The sequence below is a fragment of the Phalacrocorax aristotelis genome, chromosome 2 (assembly GCF_949628215.1).
Source record: "Phalacrocorax aristotelis chromosome 2, bGulAri2.1, whole genome shotgun sequence".
NCBI lineage: Eukaryota > Metazoa > Chordata > Aves > Suliformes > Phalacrocoracidae > Phalacrocorax > Phalacrocorax aristotelis.
The window spans coordinates 45,985,756-46,008,569 of NC_134277.1; the positions used below are offsets into that span (position 1 = coordinate 45,985,756).

Consider the following 22,814-nt stretch of genomic DNA (forward strand, 5'->3'; position numbering starts at 1 on the left):
TGGAGCAAGTCCAGCACATGTCCACAAAGATGATGAAGGTTCTGGAGCATCCTTCAAGTGAGGAGAAGGTGAGAGAGCTGGGACTGTTCAGCCTGGAGGAGAGAAGGCTTGGGGGGATTTTATCAATGTATATAAATACCTGATGGAAGGGAGTGAAGGAGAGGGAGATGGAGTCTTCTAAATAGTGCTCAGTGACAGGACAAGAGGCAGTGGGCATATGAAACTCAATCTGAACATCAGAAAAAGTTTTTTTTTGCTGTGAAGAGATTCAAACACTGGAACAGGTTGCCCAGAGAGGTTTAGAGTCCCCATCCTTGGAGGTATTCAAAACCTAGCTGGACTCGGACCTTGGCAACTGGCTCTGTGTCCCTGTTTGAGTAGGGGCGTTGGACAAAATGACCTCCAGAGGCCCCTTCTAACCTCAACCATTCTCTGATTCTGTGATCCTTGCTGTGAGCATGAGACACATAACTGGATCACACCATACCTTTCTTGCAAGGCTGGGAGATGCACTGTGCTGCTACAGCCCCTCTCTCACTCCCCAGCCCTGGGTGTGGCTGGATGACCTCACCCATGCCTGGCACACTGAGCGAGTGGTGTCACAGCACAGGGGGAAAAGGGTCCTGAGCCTTGCCTCCATCACTTAAAGGCAGCAGCAGCATAACCTCTGGCCCTTTTTTGTTGTGAAGATCAGATCTCCCAGCCCATGTCCCACCTCTCATTAACATCCCTGAAAGATGTGTACTTGTTCAGCCTTGTTTAGGGGCCATGGGTTGGCTTTTGAAGGAAGTCCATGTCAGGAAAGAGCAAATTAAGTTTATTTTTTGGTAGAGCTGTGCTTGCTTCAAATCAGAATGGATTTTAGGCTTGGGAGCTAATAGTGCTATTCAAGAGCCAATATTTTCCACAGGCACATTGCAGAGTATGTGGTTGCCTTGTCTCCAGCTCAAAATAGAGATGAGAATGCAGACTCTTACCACCTTTCTTTTATGATGTCTGTTCTGTCTGGTAAGGTGTTGAGTGTTTCCTGGCAATGGCTGACTGCCTTTAGTTCATCTTGTCTTCACTGTGAGATAGTTCCTGATATACACCAGTATTCCTGAGCATGCTTCATGACTCACTTCAAATATCTGGTCCAGTGGAAAGTCAAGTGGATTAGTTTAAGCTGATCAACTTCCATGAAACAGAGTAAATACAGAACTTTATTTAAATCCAGAAATCCTTCCTTGGTGTTGATTGTTGCGTATGTTCTCTGTTTTGCTTTTCAGAAACCAGAAAGCACTTAAATACTAGTGTCCTGCAATGTGTCCTCCACCCCTTTTGTAATGCAGGTCTGAAGCCTGGATATATAGTGTGGAACATATTGAAATCTTTTAATGAGACTGACCATCATTTGACCTGTACTTCTGGTCTGACTGGCTTGCTGGCGATGGGTTCCATGTCTGCTGCCCTCACAATCTGTGAAATACCATATTGAAATGGAAATGGCAGTGCTCTAATTTTTTTGTGCCTCTAGTTTTTATTTTCAAGATGTATTAACCTACTCCTCTGAGCACAGATGCATAAAGAGCACTCTTAATGTTTGATCATTTCATTGCTTTGCCATTCATTTCTCTCTCTCTCTCTGTGACACAAAATGACTTCTAAGATATATGTTGAACTGTATCCCGACAGTTATGTATCAATCGTTTTATCGCTCAATTTCAAGTTCTCTGGAAACAAAAATTATAGGGGGGGAAAAGATACAGTCATCACCTGGTGTATCATGATAAATTGATATCTCATGAAGGAACTTTGCTATTTGTCACTTTTAAAGGAAAAATAATATTATGTGGCTCTATTTCCTACATCTGTAAGCATTCTTTTTCAAGAGGTGAGTTTTAAACTCTGACTGTACCTGCTAGCCATACAGGCAATATAGTGTGGCAAATGTGGTATAGCTTTATATAAAAGTTGTTGATATTGTCCCCTTTCATCTGTCCTGTGAAATAGCATTATGTGTCTCCGATCAGAGAATCCTCTTTAGAAACTGCATGTAAATCTCACGTTGTGAAATTTATGCTAAGAAAGGAAATCTCTGAAAGAAATACCTCTTGCCACACAGTGATTTCTTCCTACCTATATGCTGAGGTACATCTAAAATCAAACAAGGGAGAATCTTTACTAATTGTTTTGGAATACTTAATTGTGGATTACATATGAAATGGAAAGAATGTTTGTTCAAGTCCACATTTCTACCCTGTTCTTAGGAGCTGAGCAGATTCTTCACTGACTGGTTGGTACCTTGTGTCTTATTTCTGAGGAATGTAACACCTCAGATGAATTTCCTGATCTTATCCTTGGATGGCTGACATTCTTCTTTATTCTGCTTCTCAATTTTTTTATACCTTCTAGCTGGGAGAAAACATAACAAAACAAAAAAACTTCCATGCCTCCATGAAGTTGAAAGGACTAGGTCTGGTTGAAACAAAGGTTTTTTTACTGGTGCATCTTATTATTTAGATGGTGGTTGTACTTCCAGAATCCAGTCCTCATTATCCTTTGTACACAGGAAAAAAGTTGATAAAGTTTATGGTTCAAGCATGAACTGAGTCAATAGGCAGGTTTAATACTATTGTGAATTAGGACTTCCTTCTTGATTTGTACGCTGTAACTGAAATTGAGAACTGATTATTATGAAGGCACCTGAATAAGAGAGACCTTTTTTAGTGTTTTGGTGATTAGAGAAGTGTTGTCCTCGTCTCATCTTTATCCAAGAGCAAGATTCAGTGCTTGCCATGACTTCTTGTTGAGTCTTCCTACAGAATGAAATTTCATTAAGTTTAATTTTCATTTTCTCATTAAAATAATAGCTGTGTCTTGCATCACTTCAAGTGTTCTAGATTATAGGGTAAATGACTTGCTGACCTCCTTCTGATTGATCAACTTATTGAACAGCTAAGTCAGATGACCCTTTGCTTAACTGACGTTAAGATTCAAGGAACCAAGATGGATGTTCTGCGGCAGCCTGAGCCAGCGTGGTTACTGGCTGCTGCCACCCTGCCTGCTCAGTCCTTCCTATTCTTTCCCTTGGAGTCCTACCTTCTCCCTCACACTCCCTTGCTCACCTGACCCTGCCTTGTGTGATGGCAGAGTCAAGAGTAAAGTTATTTGCTTTTTTCAGTAGTTCTCTTTTCTGCTGGCTTAGTACACTGAGGTGGCTCAGAACAGATGAGTGGAGGAGCCAGTACATGATGGGGAATGAAATCAGGGTGAGAAGAAGATGACAAAGGCCGTGGTTCCTCATGAAACCACAGCTTAATGTAGACCTGGTGTATGTAGACATAGATTCGACAAAACTTCATTAGAATTAACTCAGAATTGAAGAACTGGGCCATAAGTCTTTAAATGCTGGATTGTGGGGAGTATTGCTTTGTTCTCTTCTAGGAAATGTAGCACCTCAGACAGTTCTGCCATGCACAAGAGGCAAGACTTTGTGCATTTAGGATTCCCCGGTGGCTAGGCTGTGAGACCCAGAGAATAGGCATGGTACAGACAGAAGCACTAAACAAGCAGGATGCTGCTATGATGTTACACTTTAACACCGGAGGTCAGGAATATATTTGGGGGGTCAGGGACTGAGCAATACCATGAATTTTCAAAAGCATGCGTAACCTCCATTCTTGGGAAACATTGAGCACAATCCAGCCCTGCACCTCAAACTCCTGTTGTCCCTATCCCATATCTGTGTCAAAGGTGGGAGGAGAGGTAGGCTTACTCTAGCACAGAAGCCTGTCACTAGCTTGCCCTGAGCGTCAGTTACAATGCTAATAACAACTACTTGAACTACCACAGTAAAAGTAATGGAGCCAGACCGGGTCTAACAACGGCTTAGCCACTTGCATGGGGAAGGATCCCAGGGCACTGACTAGTCTCTTTGGAACCAACTTTTTGAGGTGGTTCACTGTTGCAACACTGATGTGGGTGTTTGGATGGAGTTTGGCCAAAGTGCAAGCTCTTGTGAACTTTTTGTGAAATTCTTAGGTGTGTATAGAGCTTTTGATCACACTTGAGGATGTGTATGTTTAGCCTGTCTGCTTAGAAATGAGCAGGTGAAACTCAGTTAAAACTACAGCAGCAGGAAGAATCTAAACTATGTTTTTTGGGTGTTGGGTGCTTTTTCTTTTCCTTTTAATCTTAAGGAAGTTATTCTGATAATGGATGCAGTTGGTTAGGAGTTTAGAAGGTGAGTGTGCAGTAAAGGATGGTACAGCCTTGAAGTGCTGGCTTCTTCAGATAGTTTTCTAATGTCTTGGAGAAACGCTTAAAATGTGAATCATTGCTGCTCCTGGCTGACTTTGGATGAACTAAAAATCACAGTGGCTGAAAGCATGCCTTGACAAAGTCTGTAATAAGAAAAAATAGATTTCTTTTTATCATCCAGGCTAGCCAGAGGTAGAAGCAGCAAGATTAATAAGATAAACAAGTAGCTTTAGGTTAAAAAATGAAAATAGCTTTTGCCCTTTGCAAGCCTACAACTGAAAGAAGTTGTACAATAATGCTTTATAGCTTTATGCGACTATTTTAACATATTAAAGCTTTATAACTATTGCATTGGGGGTGGGATGATTTCATCTGTTCCTCCAAATGTTTATATTATTTGGTATGATACTGCTTTATATTTTGCTAATAATCTTGCTCTTGTAAGTGGTAGAAAAGTGGTAGAAAAGGAAGGGTAAAACTGTTAGCTCAGTTACAGTCAGGTCCTCCAATTTTGTGTGTGAGAACTCTCACTAAATGGAAGTACAGGCGCATATGTTCATGGGCATCTTAAGTTTTACAGCTTTCAGTTGTTTCCTTCTGAAAGCCTGTGGAGTTTAGATGCTTCAGTTGCTGGTGCAACTCCAGGCTTTCAATGCCTCTTCTCTATTTGAGACCTCTTGTATTGTAAATAGAGACTTCTTCAGGTTGGATTCTTCAGGCTGAAACTGCTGCTTTCCTTCTTGCAGTTGGCTCTTTCCATCATTCTTAATAGTTGTTTTAGCTCATTTAACAGCAAATTTTAAAATATTATTACCATGCTTGTTACTTTGTCCTCTATTTTGTTGGGACCATCCAATTTACATTAGATATTTGTCTTCTGTCTCTAAGTGTCATTTTGTTGTGTTCAAAATAATCTCCACGGTCCTCTGAGCACCACTGTAAAAATCTTTAACATGTCTTTTGTCTTTCAGATCTCATTGCTGGTCGGATTCATCAGTGTAAATACTTCTCCATGGACAGATTACAGTGCATACAGCTACTTTCAGATTGTCACCATGTGCGACTTGGTTATGATTTTGTTCTTCTACATTATCCACATTTTCAGAATCTACAGGAAGCTCACTTGTGTTAGCTGGCCACTTGCGGTAAGTCTGGGTTCCTTGCATCTCTTGTGGGTTGATGTCTCAATTACTTAGTCCATTTTCTTGTGCTATCGCACAAGGCTGTCTTTCACATACAACTTCTTCTTGCCTTGTATACAAAACCTTTTGTTGCTTTTATTATTAGTATGAAGTTCAGCAAATTCTGTAATTGTAAGGTTTTTTTTTAAGCTGATTTGAATCTGATCCTGCCCTCCTTTACACAAATATAAATCCAGATTTACTCCAGGGAAGGCAATAGTGTTATTCTGAGACAATTGAAAAGAAGCTACTGATTATCAAGCCTTCAGCAGATGGGTCCTAGCTCAGGTCATTTATAACGGCTAAGGGATTGCTAGAGAACCAAATCATAGCATTAGAATTCATGTACTATATCCTGTCCCAAAATAAAGTCTATGAGTGCTATTTAAGTCAAATGTGCCTCTTTTTGGTATGGTTTTAGGTAACTTAAACAATAGCAAGAAATAGGAGTCTCGGCCTGATTGCTATAGCCTGGCCATTCCTGGGATATCCTGCAGGATGTTCCTGCCTTGTTCCCACATTTCCCCTGCACATCCATCTCTCATATCCTAGCAGAGAGCTAACAAGCAGCACAGAAAATGCGAGACCTGAACTTCCTCAGTAGCTTTGGGTCAGGTCAGCTAACAGAAGGGTCCTACGTCCTAGTGTGGGATGATGGATTTTAATAACCTCTTAGAACATGTCTCCCTTATGCATAGTGACATGTTAGTTCCACAGAGAAAGGAGCAGAGGGAAGGGGAAAGCCAACTGGAGAGATATAGAGGGATTTTGAAATCCAAATAGTGGTTGGATGGCATTTAATGGAAGCTACACAAATAGCTTACAGATCTAAGATAGTGGTTCGTCCATCTACTTCTAACCAGAGAGAAAAGCTTAATTTTCTTTTTCTTTTTAGCTGAAGAATATGGCTAGACTTGCACCCCTTTTCATTTTTTCAAATGTGTACAACCACTATCTGTCTCTAGAAAGAACTTCGTTATCTACAGATGCAGGGATTGAAATAAGCTAATAAATGGCATTTTTGAAAAGCAGCATTTAATGTGTGCATTGGTGTAACAGGACTATGCCATTCTGACCTCTGCACAGGCTGCTTTTGGTTTTTGTCGTGTGTTTAATCATTCCTAAATGTTCAGAGTCACTAGTGAGTTTAAGGCACTGCGGTTTGTGGCTGCTCAGCTTCAGATAGCTTTATGGGATGTGATGCTTGAACATTGCTACTCTTCTACAACCAACCTCCTTTCCAGTCGCATACTTAAGTATCTTTAGAACAGAATAGGAAGACCTGTAAGAGACTTTGGGAAACTACAGCTAGTGTTTGGCTGAGTTTCCCGGCAGGAACTCTACATTGCAATCAGGGGCGTGATTTACAGTCACCAAAGTTGCAGTGGTTCAGGAGGTTGTTCAGCACTGACACCTTTTAAAGTTGGGAAGTATCTCTCCAGAGAGGCTATCTCCCAGCCCTGCTGGGGGTTGGTTCTCCACCTAATTTAGCCTTTGATGATTCTTTTGCACCTTTGCCCAACCCTTGGACTCCTCTAAAGTAGTGGCCTTTGTACACTGCTTTATTTGGTGTCTCTAAGGAGACAAGGGCATGCCTAATTTTCCTGCTGCATTGTGGACTAGCCAGAGAAGCCTCCTCATGGAAATAATTTATTCTAGCAAAAGCAAGGGTTGAGATCTTGATTACCTGAAACAGGAATACAAATGAGGAAAGTAAGTTGCAGTCTCAGCCTAGTTTATGGCAAAGATCCTCCTCAGCTGTTTATAAATGCCTGAGCAGAGGAAAACTGTGGTGTGGTATGATAAACTATTTATCTTCTGGGATTTCCTTGAAAAATTTCCTTTTGGAACTATATTCTCTCTCCTTTGGTTTGAGATGGAATCTCTCCTCTCCCTTATACATGGCATTTGCTTGGCTCATGCTGGTAGTGCAATGCAGATAAAGTAATGATACCTTCCTGCCCACCCCACCATGCAAAAGAAAGAACCCATGTTCAGTTTGCAAACACCCGTATTGGTTCCCATAAGCTTTGTGAGGATTCAAAATCTGAATCCACAGATAACCCCTGCTTTTAACAAGGTAAAATTGACTCCTGGACTGATACTTGTCACACTAGAGAAGCGCTTAAATGGGGTGCCTCAGTGCTCTCTCAGAATAACCTGTGGCATGATGTTTTACTGTAGGACAGCTGCAGCCACCCTTGCAGACTTAGGAGCCTGGATGTTCGTTATGAGTGTCTGCACAGTTGTGCTTTTTGTGGCTTCCTTCCTATTTCCAGTCTCAGTTGATTTAAGTTCTTAGTAAATCCAATGGTAGATCCACTGCTTGCTTTCTAGAGTATTAGAAGTAGGAGCATTTGGTTTTCCACTTACACCATTTTCTGCCATTTATTGTCATTTCATATAAGCTAGAGAAACATGCCCTTAAGGTTTCTTCCTTCCTCCAGAACTGTCTAAGTAAGGTGCGTACTTGATGCAATAAAAGATATGTTTCACCCTCAGTAATGTACCATGTTGAATTGAAAGGATTGCATCCATATCTAGTAAGTAGATCATATTCCAGTGACATTAGTAGACCTGAAGATTGACCCTCTCTCCTTTTTTGAACAGAAGGTCAGGTATGGTACAAAATCCACTCACAAGGTCTCCCTCTCGCCCCCTCCCTGCCTTTTCACCCCCCGCCCCTGCTGTGTTTTGTCCTTTGGGTTTGAGTAACCTCTGCTAACTTCTTTTCATTCTGAGCCATATCAAAATGCTTTCCTGCTAAGTTTCCCTTCTGATGCAGGCTGTCCTTGTCTTTACAGGAGTTTCTTCATTATTTAATTGGTACAATTCTGCTTCTCATTGCATCGATTGTAGCAGCATCCAGGAGTTACAATTTGAATGGACTCGTGGCTGGAGCGGTAAGACTGTGTTTGTTAGTCTTGACACTTTTTAAATTGCAATATATGTTAAGTAGGGCTTTGGAAATCTATTGCTTGTAATTTTATTTTCTTACAGACTTGCCTTGCTTATATCTTGGTTGGGTGAACTACCCTCTAGCTCATTTCAGTGAATGTTCTGTAGCACTACACCAACAAAATATTTTGTTGTGAGACTCCAGATTTGCCACTAAAGTGTGTATTTGTCCTGTTGAAACCAAAGGCTCCTGCTTTAATTCATAGGAACTAATGTATTTTGGGGAAGAATTAAGACAATTCAGTTTTGACAAATGGTTGTTGTAGCAGCTAGAAGTTACCTAAAGGACTTCACCCCAGTCTTTGGCTTTTGACACCTCCTGCTCCTGAAAAGGCCCCTGTTCAAGATAATTTTTCTTGAACCACCCCTTATTCCATACCATTTACATCATGCTCAGGTTCCACACTATCCAATACAACCTCATTAACCTCCACCCCCCCTTCCCATCCTTTGATAAAATACACAGATATCATTTAGTCCACGGCTTTGGGCTCCATCTCTTGTTGTGGTCACTCAGGACAGGAGAGGTGGTGTGTTGTGTGGAGTTACTGGGCACCAAAGCCAGCTCAGGTCGGGTCACTGCTGCACTTGCACTGCTTCTTGAAAGGCTTGTCCTCTGTGGGTTCGCATGGTTCCTGCTGTAGTAATTTCTATAACATGCAACTCAAATCACAGGTTACAACAATTTAAAGGTAGAACCATTACAATCTCCACCCCTGGCCCCTTCAGGCCAGGTTATAGGTCTTAACATTACAATGAACTCCTCCCCTTGCTCCCAGCCTGGCTAGCAACAAGGGGTTTCTACTATAGTAATTTCCATAACATGTAACTCAAATCCTGGGTTAGAACAATTTAAAGGTGTTTCCATTAAAATTTCCACCCCTGTCCATTTGGACCAGACCATCAGGTTTAACACTGTAATGAAATCCTCCCCTTGCCCCTGCTCTGGCTTGGACTTATCCACAGACTGTAGTCGTTTAGGGTTGTACCTTCTCCTAGTGGAGCTTTGCCCAGGAGCCACAGTCTCTCCAGGGGTACACCTGCTGCAGCATAGACTTATACAGAGCCACAGTCACTTTGAGGTGCACCTGTTCCAGCGTGGCCTTCTGCATGGGCCTCAGTGCTTTCAGAGATATACCTGCTCCAGCGTGGCCTTACGCACAGCTGCAGTCCCTCCAGAAGTAAACCTGCTCCAACATGGCCTTGCCCATGGCTGCAGTCCCTCCAGAAGTAAACCTGCTCTGTTGTGGGCTTATCCATGGCCACGCACTTGGAGGTGCTCTGGCATGACCTGATGCACAGCCACTGATGCTTCAGGGTGTACCTGCTGCAGCACAGACTTATCTACAGCCACAGACACTTTGAGGTGTACCTTCTCCAAGATGGACTTATCCTTGGGCCACAATTGCCTCAGAGGTATACCTGCTGTGGCACAGACATAACCAAGGCCACAGATGCTTTGAGATATACCTGCTCTGGCATGGGCTTATACACAGACACAGATGCTTTGGGGTGTCCTGCTCCCACATGGACTCATCCACAGGTCACAGTCCCTTTGACTCAAGTTCACACTGGAGTTCTAGCCGGTCCAGTACAGCAGCACAGAAACAGCAGCGGGGCCCTGGCCATCTGCCAGCCCAGGCGCATCGCCATGGCTGTTATCAGAATGTTCCCAGGCACAGCAGGGTAAGGTGATAAGCAGTACAGCAAGCAGTGAAAGCAAAAAGCACCACTAATGAGCACTAGACTTTAAGGCATACAGTATATATATACAGTAAGTCAGGCAAGCCCCATAGCAAGCACAGAAGCCTGGCAATTAATAGCTAAACAGCAATAACAGCTATAAATTCCATCTAGCACATGCCAATCAAATCTGTCATTATCTCAAACCTTTCGTGCCCCACGTTGGGCGCCAAAAAGGACTGTCATGGTTTAGCCCCAGTCAGCAACCAAGCACCACGCAGCCACTCGCTCACTTCCCCCTGGTGGGATGCGGGAAAGAATTGGAAGAGTAAAAGTAAGGCAGCTCATGGGCTGAGATAAAGACAGTTTAATAGGTAAAGCAAAAGCTGTACACGGAAGCAAAGCAAAACAAGGAATTCATTCACTACTTCCGTGGGCAGCCTTCTCCAGGAAAGCAGGGCTCCATCACGCGTAATGGTTACTTGGGAAGACAAATGCCATCACTCCAAACATCCCCCCCTTCCTCCTTCTTCCCCCAGCTTTATATACTGAGCATGACATCATATGGTATGGAATATCCCGTTGGTCAGTTGGGGTCAGCTGTCCTGGCTGTGCCCCCTCCCAGCTTCTTGTGCACCCGGCAGAGCACAGGGAGCTGAAAAAGCCCTTGACCAGTGTAAGCACTGCTTAGCAACAACTAAAACATCTCCACATTATCACCACTGTTTCCAGCAAAAATCCAAAACCTAGTCTTATACTAGCTACTACGAAGAAATTTGACTCTATCCCAGCTGAAACCAGGACAACCCACTGGGGTCCTGGGCTGATAGACTGGAAGATACTCTCTGCCTCTTTTGGCTGCAGGGCTTTATAGAGAGAGGCATGACTTCTGAGTGTGGGCAACAGTATTTTCACAGCAGCAGGACCTGAAATACAACTCCTCCAGAATAAAGAATTACTTTCCGAAACTTAGTCCTGATGATGCAAACGGACTAGAAGACTTACCTGACTTGTTTAGTTGGCAGATGGTGGGGAAAGACTAGTTTGAATGGGGCAGTAAAAGAACAGTAATCAGAGGAGTTAGAAAAAGTCTTTTCTTTGTTGCTGAATCCTAGTTAGAAATCTAGAAGGTGAGACTCTATGCTGCTGTCCAGCGTTTTCTCCCACCTTGTATACGACTGTCAGTCTCTCAGTCATTGTTTTGACAAGACATAAGCCGCTATGATACTATGGAAACTTTTATCTTTTTAGTATATTAGCAGAATGGAGTAAGAAATCCCCTTTTTTGGTCTGTTAATGTCATAAAATACGCAGCTGGATATGCAAGAGTGTCCATACATTCATGGAATATGTGTCATTTAATGTTCTGTAAGTATTTGTGGTTTGTTTTCTCATCCAGACTTTCGGGTTCCTAGCTACAATCCTTTGTGTTTTAAGCATATGGTCATCCTACAAGGTTTCATGCATCACGCAGTCAACAAGTAAGTGTCATGCTTAGTAACTGCCAGAATGCTTCCCAAAATGAATATTTATATTTTCTGCCACAGGGCTGTGTGTACCTGGAAGGATTTATTAACGTCCTGTTCCTTGTTACTCAAAATTACTCACAAAGCAGTAATTCCATATTTTCTGTCAACATAGACATATCACAGCTACTGACAGCTGTTAACTACTAACTGAAAGAGCAAAATAACTTGCTTCTAGCAAGTAGTGAACCTATCAGTGCTTTCTCTTCTCCCTCCCCCACCCCTACCAAAATAAGATTTCCTGTGTGTTCCTTAATCAAGTAGGTGAATTTGTTTGTGGTAACGCAAGTGACACTGTCTTCCTTTTCAAAGATGCATCTGTATGACTCCTTCATCTCTGCAAGACATCTGCCTTACACGATAGAATACCAAAGAGGAGTGTCCACTACTGAGGAGAGAGGATGGGTATTTTGTTACTAGCCTGGACAGCCGGTAGCTTTTGAAGATCTTCCTGAATGCCTATGCAAAACAATGTTGTGAACCAAAGTCTTTTTTCTCCCCTCACTTCCCCCTCCCCATCCCCCCTCCCCGAAGTTTATAATGGAGAACGTGCTTCTTGTGAGCTTTACAGAGAAAGACAACTTCTGTCTCACAAGCTGGGCTGTGGTCATTTCCAGCTAGTTGCAATAAGTGGATTTAAAACTCATTTGGAGAGTTGTTTGGTTCTCCTTTCAGAGGGATGGAAAAATTGCTCCTGATTTCCTCCATCTGTTTACAGAAGGGAAATCCTGCAAATTCCTACCTGATTCTTAACTTCCAAGGATGATTTGTTTAACAAAGGAACTGTTACAAACTGATTTGTGCCTGGATAAGCTGACCCGAGTCTTTGTTACCTCTTTCTATCAGAACTGTGGACTTTTTCTAACATCAGCTCAGCCACATCAAAAATTATGAACTGCAACTTGAATACATCACTGCAAACACTCCCTCCTAGCCTCAACCGTACGTGATGAAATCAGGTTTTTTCCTCCATGAATTTTTACAGGTTATTAACAATAGAAGATCATTCTTAAAAACATCCCTCTGCCAAATACAGGAAAATGCATACCCAAGAATATCTGTTTAATGTTTTGTGGGATCTTTTCTTTTTCCTTTTCACAAATACTCATTTGTAAAATGGGTATCTGTAAGACCTGTTCTGTAGAAAATTTCTGTGCGTTTGCTATAAACTGTTCTCCTTGGGGTTTAACAGTGTTTATGGAAAGCCCACTGTGAATGGAACAATGTGCTTTGTTCTCTCTCTTACATGCAGTTTCTCCCTTCCTCTGCCGCTGCTGGGATCTGCACTTTTGGGGTCTCTGCCCTGAGTCTGGACAGGTGGAACAGTTCAGTTTTGCCCAACCTGGTGTTGTCATAAAGTTCTATGTAACTTCAGGGCTGAGACAATGCCTTCTTGGCACCTCTGTCTTTTTCTCCTTTCGCAGTCTGTCTCTGGCGAGCTGGAAATTCTCTGCAGGGAAAAGGGAAGCGCAGGCCCTGCCTCCTTAGTGCTTCCCCTTTCACGTCTAGCTGTGAAGTAGAACTTGTACTTACAAGTTGGTCTCTTCTGTCAGGACAACTGCATGACGGTGCAGCAGGTTTCTGCAAAAAGTAGGATTTATACAGTTTACCAGGTCCAATCTGGAGGAAAAAAGCACTTTCTGGCCTGCTCTGCATTCTTCTATTTGTCTGAAATTCTGTGTCGATACTGCTAACTAATTTAACGGTCCTCTCAGAGATTTCTTTTTGTGCCTCATAGCATGTCATCATATGGTGCCATTTGTTGCCATCTTATTTTTTTCTCTTACCCTAATATGCGTATCTTTTCTTTGATTTTTTTTTTTACTCTCTGATAAGAGAAATTGGCCAACTGCTAAAGTGTCAAAAATTTTTAGTAAATGAAAATAACCTGGAAAGGTAGAAATCCACCTCCTTACGGTGCACAGTTTCTGTGATTCTTCTTGCTATTCCTTTCCATAAGTCCCCTATTTACAGCAACACAGAGCGGGAAACAATTTGAAAGCACAAAAGTCTGCCGTTTGTGGATGAAGATACATATATTCATTCCAGGATAAACTGCTTTGACATTAATTAGAGGAATATTCAAATAAAACTATATAACAGGCAGTTATAATGTTATTAATTTCATATTGACTATTTTTTATTTCTTTACAATGTCCAACTTTGCCCTGCTTTTCTGCCCCATATATTCAGATGACATATTTTGTGTTTGGTCAGAAATGGGTCACTTTTTTAACAACCTGAACTGAGCATGCCTCAAAGCCTCCCTGGCTTAAAAGAACAGCCATCCTTCTCAGCTAGAAATCCACTGTCAGCAGAGTCAGCGATGGTTCAGTCTTCCTTACCCTGCCAGCACAGACCGGTCCAAAGGACATACTGACAAGGGACTTCACTCTGGGCACTTTGAATTAAAATACCTGCAGAAGATGGTACGCACACGTGCGCGCCGCACGTATTTTTTTGCAACAGGGGTGCTTGATCACCAGTTCTCCTGCCGAGGCTGACTTAACTACAGTTTTTGGAAACCAGCACTCTGACTTCAATTTGGACTGACATGTAGATATTTAAGGATACAATGTCTTCTGTTCCCTCAGAGGAAAGAGAAGTGCTCTTTCTCCTTCATCTCCTGAGATATCACCTCAAATAGATAGTAGGCACCTTCCTACAAGCTTTACCCCCTCTTGGCAATCTTGTGGGAAGCCAATGTTCTGCCACACACAGCATGAATGCAGCTGAGACCTCAGCGCTGTGGTGGCAGTGGGGAGAAGCACCTGCTAAGGATTGCGGCTGCAGCCAGAGCTTGCTCTGAAGAAAAGGCTGTTTCCACTCTCTGCTGGAATTGCGCCCACTCTCCTGGCACTACACTAGCATCTTTTTTTTTCAGCCTCCTACATCACTCTGTCCCTTATCACCATGCAAGGGGAAAAAAAACTGGGGGGAATTTCATGCAGTCTGACAACCAAAGAACTTTTGAACTATGCTCTGTGATTGCCCAAAAAAATAGGTTTTTCTGCAAGTGCACTTGTTTATACTGGCTCAAAAGAAATAAACTACAAGTCCCCTTTTGTTTTTTGTGCTTAGCGACAGGTCTAAGGTATGCCTGCAGCTTTTGCTGTTGGGACAGTGCTGGGTCCATAGACCCACCAGATGCTCTTAATGCAGGATGCTTTCAGGCTGGAAAACTGACATCTCTGCTGCCAAAGCTTCCTCACTTCCCCCAAATCCTCCTTGTGAAACACATCTACCAAGAAAAGCACAGGCTTTGCTGGTATCACCAGCTCTACCGGGAGTCTTTGAATGACAGCTCTGTCTGGCAGGGACTTTGGCATCTCACTACTGTAGCTCTGCCAGCAAAAGTGTTTTAAGTTTCCTTCAGTGTCCGCCTGGTTCTGAAAGCTCCATCTGTCTGCAACTTTGTGAAATATGGGATTCCAGCTGTTTTAGAAATAAACTATGTTTGCTATTTGGATGATGTAACAGCTTTGAGAATCAGATTGTTGTCTTGCTCATTTTTTTCCTTCCTCTACTAGAACAGTGACTTTCTCTCTGGGGAATGTCGGAATACAGCCTGTAACTGGAGGACAAGAGGTAGGAGCCACAGAAAAGAAACTGTTCCCTTGCCATTGTGTTTGGATGTGCTGGTCTCTGACTGTCCCACCCAAATGTTGTCCATCCTCTTCAGCTCCAAGATAAGTGTAGTATAGCCTTTGAGCCAACACAGGTAGAGGTCAGTTTTACTGAAAATTAAAATATAACTGTTGGGAGAAGAAAACAGGTAGTATAAACTGTTTCATACTGAGAAAAAAATCTCTGATGTTTGAGCTCTGGGGCCTTGAGATAAGTTAGAGAGTGAATAATGATTTTTTTGGGGGGTAGAAACTGGAAAGATGAGAAGTGGAAATGAAACTTTAAAAAAAAGAAGAAGGGTGGCTCTGAAAAGCCTGAGGACCACAGTGCTGGATGAAGACAGTGCAGGTTATATGGCAGCTTGCATGCTTTTTCTGTTGCACTGAAATGGTTCTGTTTTGCATTGTGTGAACTACAAAAGAATGGGTTCTTTGCTTCTAAAAGGCTTTGGGAACAAATCACTACATGGGGTATAGAGGGGATGACAGGTCACTAGAATAATGATAACCTTTAAGGGGTGGCAGGGGTGCTTAGTGATGCTCCAGGGAAGAGGACTAGGAGCTTATTAGGACAAAAAGGAGCAGGAGACAAGGTAGAGCAGGTGCAAACATCAGTAGAAAGCTTATTAGAGGAGGGACTAATGTGAGCACATTATGCACTAACAGAAATGCTGGCAGGTATCAACAGTTTCTGGCTGAGTCAGTACTTAAAGAGCAGACCTGCCTGGAGTGATAGAAAAGTCTCTTTTCTGCCTGCCTGCTATGTACACTCCCTGCTCTATGCCTGGGATTTTCATGTTCTGCTAAAGCTGTGGGAGGGTGCACTAAACCTGACCTAAAGGCTGTGGAGCACGGCATCAAGTTGTTACATGTTCTGCCCAGTTTAACTTAAAATTGCTCAGGGCTCCCCGACCTTAGAGACAGCATGGAGCAAACCGCTGCTGCTGAGCATGAGAGGCTGCCTGCTGGCCAGTGGCCTTGGCCATCCCTGTGGCTGGGGCAGAAGTACAGACCTGCTTTTAGACTGAGTGTCACAGAACGCTGGAGTTACATATCACTGGGCCCTACTGATGAGCTCGACAGTGGCTGGCATTCAGGAAGTGCTGCTAGTTGTGTGAGATGGAGAGAAGCAGGTACCAGAGAAAGGGGCTGTGGGAGGCCCACATCCTGTTCTTTCTACCTACACCCAGGTGGCAGGAGAGAGCCCTCACCACAAAGCTCTAGGGTATTCTTAAGCAACCCTCCTGTTTAGGCTGTTTCAGACTGGAGCGCAGGTGCAGGCGCCATGCCCTTGGCTTACCTTTCGCTCCTCTGCAGATGTGCAGGGCTGCACTCTTGCAAGACCATCCCATTAAGAACAGGCGGCCCTTGGTTTCGCACCCTGGTCCCAGGACTTGTTTAACCCCACTACATGGGAGCAGGTTGGAAAGTCACAGTGGTGCTTGTCATCCTCCTCTCCTGGAGAAGGATGATCACTTTTTTCCAGCACACCAGCAGCTGGAAAACAGGAAAAGTAGTAAGTGCTTTTGGCTGCTCCTTCCTATGCCTCTCCCTTCTAGAGGTCACTGATTACCCACAGCTGCCTCTCCAGAGTTTGTTTCTATCCTGCCTGCCCCGAGCCCAGAGCCCATCAGCCTTCGCTAGTCCCCTGGTTACTCACAGCCAGTGTGGTAAGCATGTGGTGGTGTTTATTACTAGGCACTGGCCAGCATACGGCGGGTTCCCACCATCCAGGAGGTTGCATTAAAAAAAAAAAAAAAAAAGCCCATAAACAACAGATGAAGTAGCTTTATCCTCTTATTATGTCATATTTGCACCGGTTTACTGTGTTAATGACTTGCCAATTTATTAAATATCAAACAAGCTCTCATCACCTGCCTGGACCAAACCCTCTGCTTTGGGACAGTTGGCAAAAAAAATCTGCTTTTTGTCCTCTGCCAAACTTCTGTCTGAGCTGCTCTGACAGTGAAATCGAAGCTGTTTGGCCATGCCCAGGAAACTCAGGACAGCTTCAGTATGAAGTGACAAGAAGTTCAGCCACCAGTGCGAAGTACCACAGGAAGGCACTGGTGTCCTCGTGCCAACACACGGTGCTACAAAGCCCCCGGGTTACTTTGGCTGGCCCTAAATGGATTTCAGCCCTACCTGGAGCACAGAGACATCGCCATGTATGTCACCTGCAAAGCCCCTCTTGCCTGTGACTCCAGAGAGGTGTGTCCACAGGCTGGGACTGCGAAGGTACAGGCAGCTGTGTGGCAAACCAAGCACCTGGGGAAAAGGGAATAGCACAGAAGAAAAGGAACAAACTAAGCACTCTGTGCTTTGGGTGTGTGATAATGTGTAGAAAAAAAAAAAGTAATGTGTGATGGTGAAGGAAACACCTGCGTGTTTCTGTGGCTGATGAAGGGGCTAGAGAAAGACAAGAACATGCCAGCTTTTGAAGTGGAGCTGATGCGTGTGTGTATATGCCATGGTAGGCCAAGCAGAATGGTGGGGCATTTCTCCCTGCAGGGGAGAATATCCCCAAGCCGCTAACAGAAAATCATTGCTAAATTAAGTATGTCTGAACCACTTGTTGTTTTCTTACACGTTTGCACTTGTGCAGGAAGAACCACAGCAAAGAAGCCCTCTTGGGATAGGAGGCATTGCAGCAAGGCTCTAGAAATCTTGGGGGGGGAAGAAAAAACCACAGGCGTAGACTTAGAGGCACTTAACCCTTAGGCATCCAAGGACAGACTAGGAAAATAGAGACAGCACTCATCCTGCACATATTTTTACAGCCCAAAGAGAGTAAATGCCATTCTTCCAGGGTAAAACACTGTCTCTTGGAGGCTGTTCGCATGCGACTAGCCTTAACACCCAGCCATTCTCCCTTGCATAGACAATGAAGAAACAGAAGGGCAAGAGTGAATCACAACAGCAGTGACTCAGAGTGCAGAAGTTGCCCTCCCCCTCTGATTCACCCTCTAGCTGTGCCTCTTCCTCCATCAGCTACCAGGGGAGCTTGGCCTCCCAGCTGGAACATCTCAGGGTAGGGCTGAGGAGATACCCCTTTTGCTTTCCCATATGGAGCTGGGGTAACACCCACTTCTTAATTCCAGCACTTGCCTCTCAGCACTTCACAGAGCTAATGCAATAGCTGGGTGGATGGCACAAGACGAGGCTAGGAGTTGTAAAGCACCTCAAAGCCTGTAGCTAGCCAAAAGCATCCATTTGCAGCTTCCTTTTATTACATCTGCTAGCCACCTGTGATGGCAGGGTATGATTTACCCCCCTCCCCCAGTACAGCTCTACCAGCACACACAATTACGTTCACACAGCTTACTTTTATTGAGATTATTGGGGGTTGTATGAAGTGGACCAGTGCTGGTGGCTTTGTACCACCAGGAGTACGAATCACAGCTCTGCTGGTGTAAGAGCTCCTTTTAAATCAGAAGTGCTTTGTCCAGCTAGCACAGTCTACTGTTACTTCTACATCTGTAAATCACTCTTAACATAGAACTTAATGAGCTGCATCCCCCTTTTTCATGAAGCCCTGCCAAACAAGAGCACAATGCTGCAGCTGTAGCTATTAAGCTATGGTGGCAGCAAAGCACTCCATTAATACCTCATGCTCAGCAGTTTGTGGTGCATGAGAGCTGAATAATTATGCCCTTGTTACCCTCAAATGAGAGGCACAATTGCCAGAAGCAAGCATTTACAACCGAAAAACTGTATTAAGTCAAGGACAACATTTGTTCATTCATAAAACAAACCATCCTGACCAAGAGGACTATGAGGCAGAAAACAGACAGGCTTATGTCAGCAAGACAGTTTTTTCTAGACCTGTATTTTACCCCCTCAGATAGACCTCCGCAGCCACTTTATCCCAGCTGTGTTGAGAAACTAGCAGGCAGAGCTTTAGCCACAGGTCTCGTTGCTGTGAATTGCACCGATAGGGAGATTTAATGTAGATTTGACGGACAGGGATGGGAAGCAGGGCTCTAGCAATGTGAGTATCACTAACCAGCGATCTGCAGCCTTTGAAACAGAGCAGACAGGCATAGGAGAGTGAAAATGTGTGTTAACAATAAAAATAGAGGCGGTGAGAGTCTGTCCTCCCTTCCGAGGATGCCCTGTTGATCACACCAGGGTAAGCAGCTCCACGTCTTTGGTTAGCGGTGTGCAGAGGCCACAGAACAACCAAGTAACTCTTCCTTCCTTACCTACAGCTCCACATGAACGAGGATTTCAGAATCATGTCTGTACTGATATTTTTGGAAGAGTGACAGCTGGTGCAAAGAAAGTAGTTAAAAGGAGGGCTGTAGTGAAGACAGACAGACTTGCATTATTTTGAGCAACATTCCAGCATTCTCTAAGCAAGGGTAGGGCATATAATAATAAAGTCCAAGTGAGGACTAAAAAGAGAGTTCTGAAGTACACCCCAAACTTAGCACTGCAGAACACTACATGCTTTCACGCGGCGCATCTAGCACGAGATACCTGACTGGATATCTGCAGTGTGCTGTCCTCTGGCTGCACATGAGTCACGCTACAGAATAATGTGCTTATGCTGTCACCTCCCTGCAAAGCCCTGACTCTCACCTCAGGACTTGCCAACTTCAAAACAGCCAAGTCTGTGTTATTTTCCCAGTCCTGTTCTAATATTCAGCCAAGAGATAATAGGACATAAGAAACAAACTGAATTATCAGGACAAGCGGGCTGGTCAAAGTAAGTTTCGCTGGGGTGGCTGGAGAGGACCGGAATTGCAAGAAGCCCTGTCTGGCATGCATTACAGCTGTGTTTGCCAACATTTCTGCTTGTGGACCCTGGCGTTTTTCCAACATGCATAATTTGCCTTTTTTTTTTTTATTATTATAAGCTGCTTTCATTTAACTTCCCGAGCACCCAGGAAATGCTCAGGTACGCCCCATTCCTTTCTTCTCCCACCAATGATCCAGTCCTTTCATCAAAAACCACAGGGTAGTACTGACCACAAAAAAAATCTTCCAAGCTGCAGCACAGTGTTACAGGTGCAAACAGAGTCGTGCAGCTGAAGTTTGACGTTGTAACAAAAAGGAATTTTTAAAAGCATCTCTTGACAGGTTACAAAACAAAAAGAATAAATGTAAAACCCTTTCAAACTGCTTAGGTAAAGTATCTCCTTGAGACAATATTGATCTGATTATATTATCAAAAACCCCTCAGGCTACAGTTTGAGAAATAAGAAAATTATTGGAAACAGTATCACTAAAACGCACAGTTGCATTTATAGCCCCACTGACAAAAGAAGGGGGCAAGGGGACTTCAATTCCAGTGAAAATACAGGTGGGAAGAGGGTGAGGTCCTCCAGACCAAATCATTTCAATCACCGGATCATCTTTGCCCTCTTGTGGGCAAACTTCTCTTCTGCAGCTTCTCAACCGATTCCTGCAGAGAGAACTGCACCGTGCAGATGGCACAAACAGAATGCAAAAAACATCGCTGGCCTTCCTTGTGCTTCCTTTAGCAGGCAAAGAATAACAACTCTGAATTCAAAGAGAAGTCAAAACCAAAACCCAGCCAAGTAGTTAACCTTGCTTCGTGCTTCGGTCCTGCACGACGGCATGAAGGAGGCCGTGTGATAAAGCAGGTGGCTGGTCGTGCTCCTCACTGTAAGGAGAAAGCCCACCGGAAAGCAAGGAAACACGTACGTGCCTTGAACAGTGGACGCACAGACAGCAGCAACAAGGTGGTGCCTGCGCACTCGCAAAGGAAAGCCGCAGGCTACCAGCCTCTACTCTGCCCGGCTGCAGTGTTCTGGGAATTTAAAATAACTTGAATTATGCTCCCAAGAGAAAAGTTGTCATGATTCTAGCAGTAACAAGACTTAAAACTGTGTGGTCATGCTCCAAATCATTAAATTTTTATTCATCTTAGGACTTCGGAGTTACTTTCTCATGCTGTATAAATCCATCAGTGACGTACCCTTTTAATGTAATGTTTTGCCTCAATTGTTTTCTTGCATCTAGTTTTCAAATGTAATTAAAAGCATTAGAGACCTTTTTCCCCTATGAATACTTATGGTTACACTCATCTTTGGCAACTTCATCAAAGAGACAATTTTGTCTTTAATGTTACGATATAAAGGAAAATATACCATGGCATTCCAATTTCAGTGCCGACAACAAAGATCACCACCAGGTAATAAACAGTCTGTAGGATTATGAAGCAAAAAAAGCTACCCTGCCACAAGGCATGCAGCTTTATTTCCTTTTCCTTGACCCCTACCACTGACAATCGGACAAACATTTTTAAAGGATCCAGCGGCTCCCCCTCAACCACGTTAACTCGCTCACCTGCATTTTTCTACAGCAGAAGAAATTATTTGCTCCATTAAGAGCTTTCGCTCCTTTCTTTAACAAGTCTACAGCCTAATTTTTTTTTCCACTCCAATTAGTCAAGACAACGGGAAAGCGGCACATGAATTATGCTTGTCACAGTAACCTATAGACCATGCTGAGTGTAAAGGCTATTGCAAACTAGTTTGGCCCCTGTGGTAAGAGGCAATACTGACCTTACCAGACCTTCCCTCCTGGAAACTCACACTGAGAATATCCAGCTTTGCAAGTTGGACCCTTTTCCCCAGTAACAGGCAAACATAACGCAGGCTCTTTCCTCTGAACCAGGAACAAAGAATGATGTTATTTCCTATGGTTGGCTCTGGGAGAACTACACAGCGGCAGCGAATCGCGGCAGCAGAAACGAGAAACACTGAAGTTATTTACTAGTATTTTATTTTTAAAATGATTACAAAATACTTTAGGAAGTTCTTAAGACCAGAAAAGCATAATACATTAAAAAAGACCACAGGTTTAGAATGGAAAAAATATTTAAGCATTTCAAAATTATTTAAATGGAAATTCAAGGCACCACTGGCAACAAAACTGTATAAAAAATTTATTTTGTATGTATAAAACTACTGTATTATCATCCTGATTTAATAATCATTAAAAGTCACTTAAATTCTCAAAGGTATGAAAAGTGATAGTTCTGAACAGCATAAAATTTAATATCTAGAGATCTGCTTATGTTTACAGCAATAGACTAGAGCAAAGATGAATTTCCATCTTAAAGGCACTACCAGCATCTTGACTGGTTACAATTTTATATAACCTTTCAAAAATTTCACAAGGTATTTATTTTGCTCCAGCATAGAAAGCTTGCTATTTTTATTGCACAAATTTGAGCGAGGATCACCATGATGGCCATTACGCAAAAACAGCTTGTGCAGAGCTCCAAGAACTGTGTGAGACGATAGCTCACTGCTTTTCCAAGGCGGAAGGTACAAAGGTAACAGACCACAACCCTTCCCTGCTATTTTTAAGCACAGCATGCAAACCGTAAGGCACAATTCCGCCTCGTATTTAGAGCCCAAAAGGCATGGTAGCATTGTGATTTTAATGCGGGCTAAACGCCAAACACAAAAATTAACATTCACAATCTACATAATGCACGTGCAGATTTTCAGAGCAGAAACTGACAGTCCAGCTCTTAACAAGTCCTTGTACTGATTCTCAAGGCACTGTAAACAAAGCCTGAAAGTGGGTGCAGAGCCTTTAAGTATTTTTTTGGACGG

At 43.3% G+C, this 22,814-nt stretch overlaps 1 protein-coding gene across 1 annotated transcript in view; it reads left to right on the plus strand.

Moving 5' to 3' along the window:
* Positions 1 to 15,082, plus strand: part of CMTM7 (CKLF like MARVEL transmembrane domain containing 7) — a 31,855-nt gene extending 16,773 nt beyond the window's left edge. Inside the window, exons 2-5 of the mRNA XM_075083312.1 lie at positions 5,214 to 5,387; positions 8,228 to 8,326; positions 11,464 to 11,545; positions 11,903 to 15,082. Of these exons, the coding sequence (XP_074939413.1) occupies positions 5,214 to 5,387; positions 8,228 to 8,326; positions 11,464 to 11,545; positions 11,903 to 11,916 (369 nt within the window). The 3' untranslated portion in view covers positions 11,917 to 15,082. The remainder of the gene's footprint in view (positions 1 to 5,213; positions 5,388 to 8,227; positions 8,327 to 11,463; positions 11,546 to 11,902) is intronic.
* The last annotated feature ends 7,732 nt before the right edge of the window (positions 15,083 to 22,814 follow it).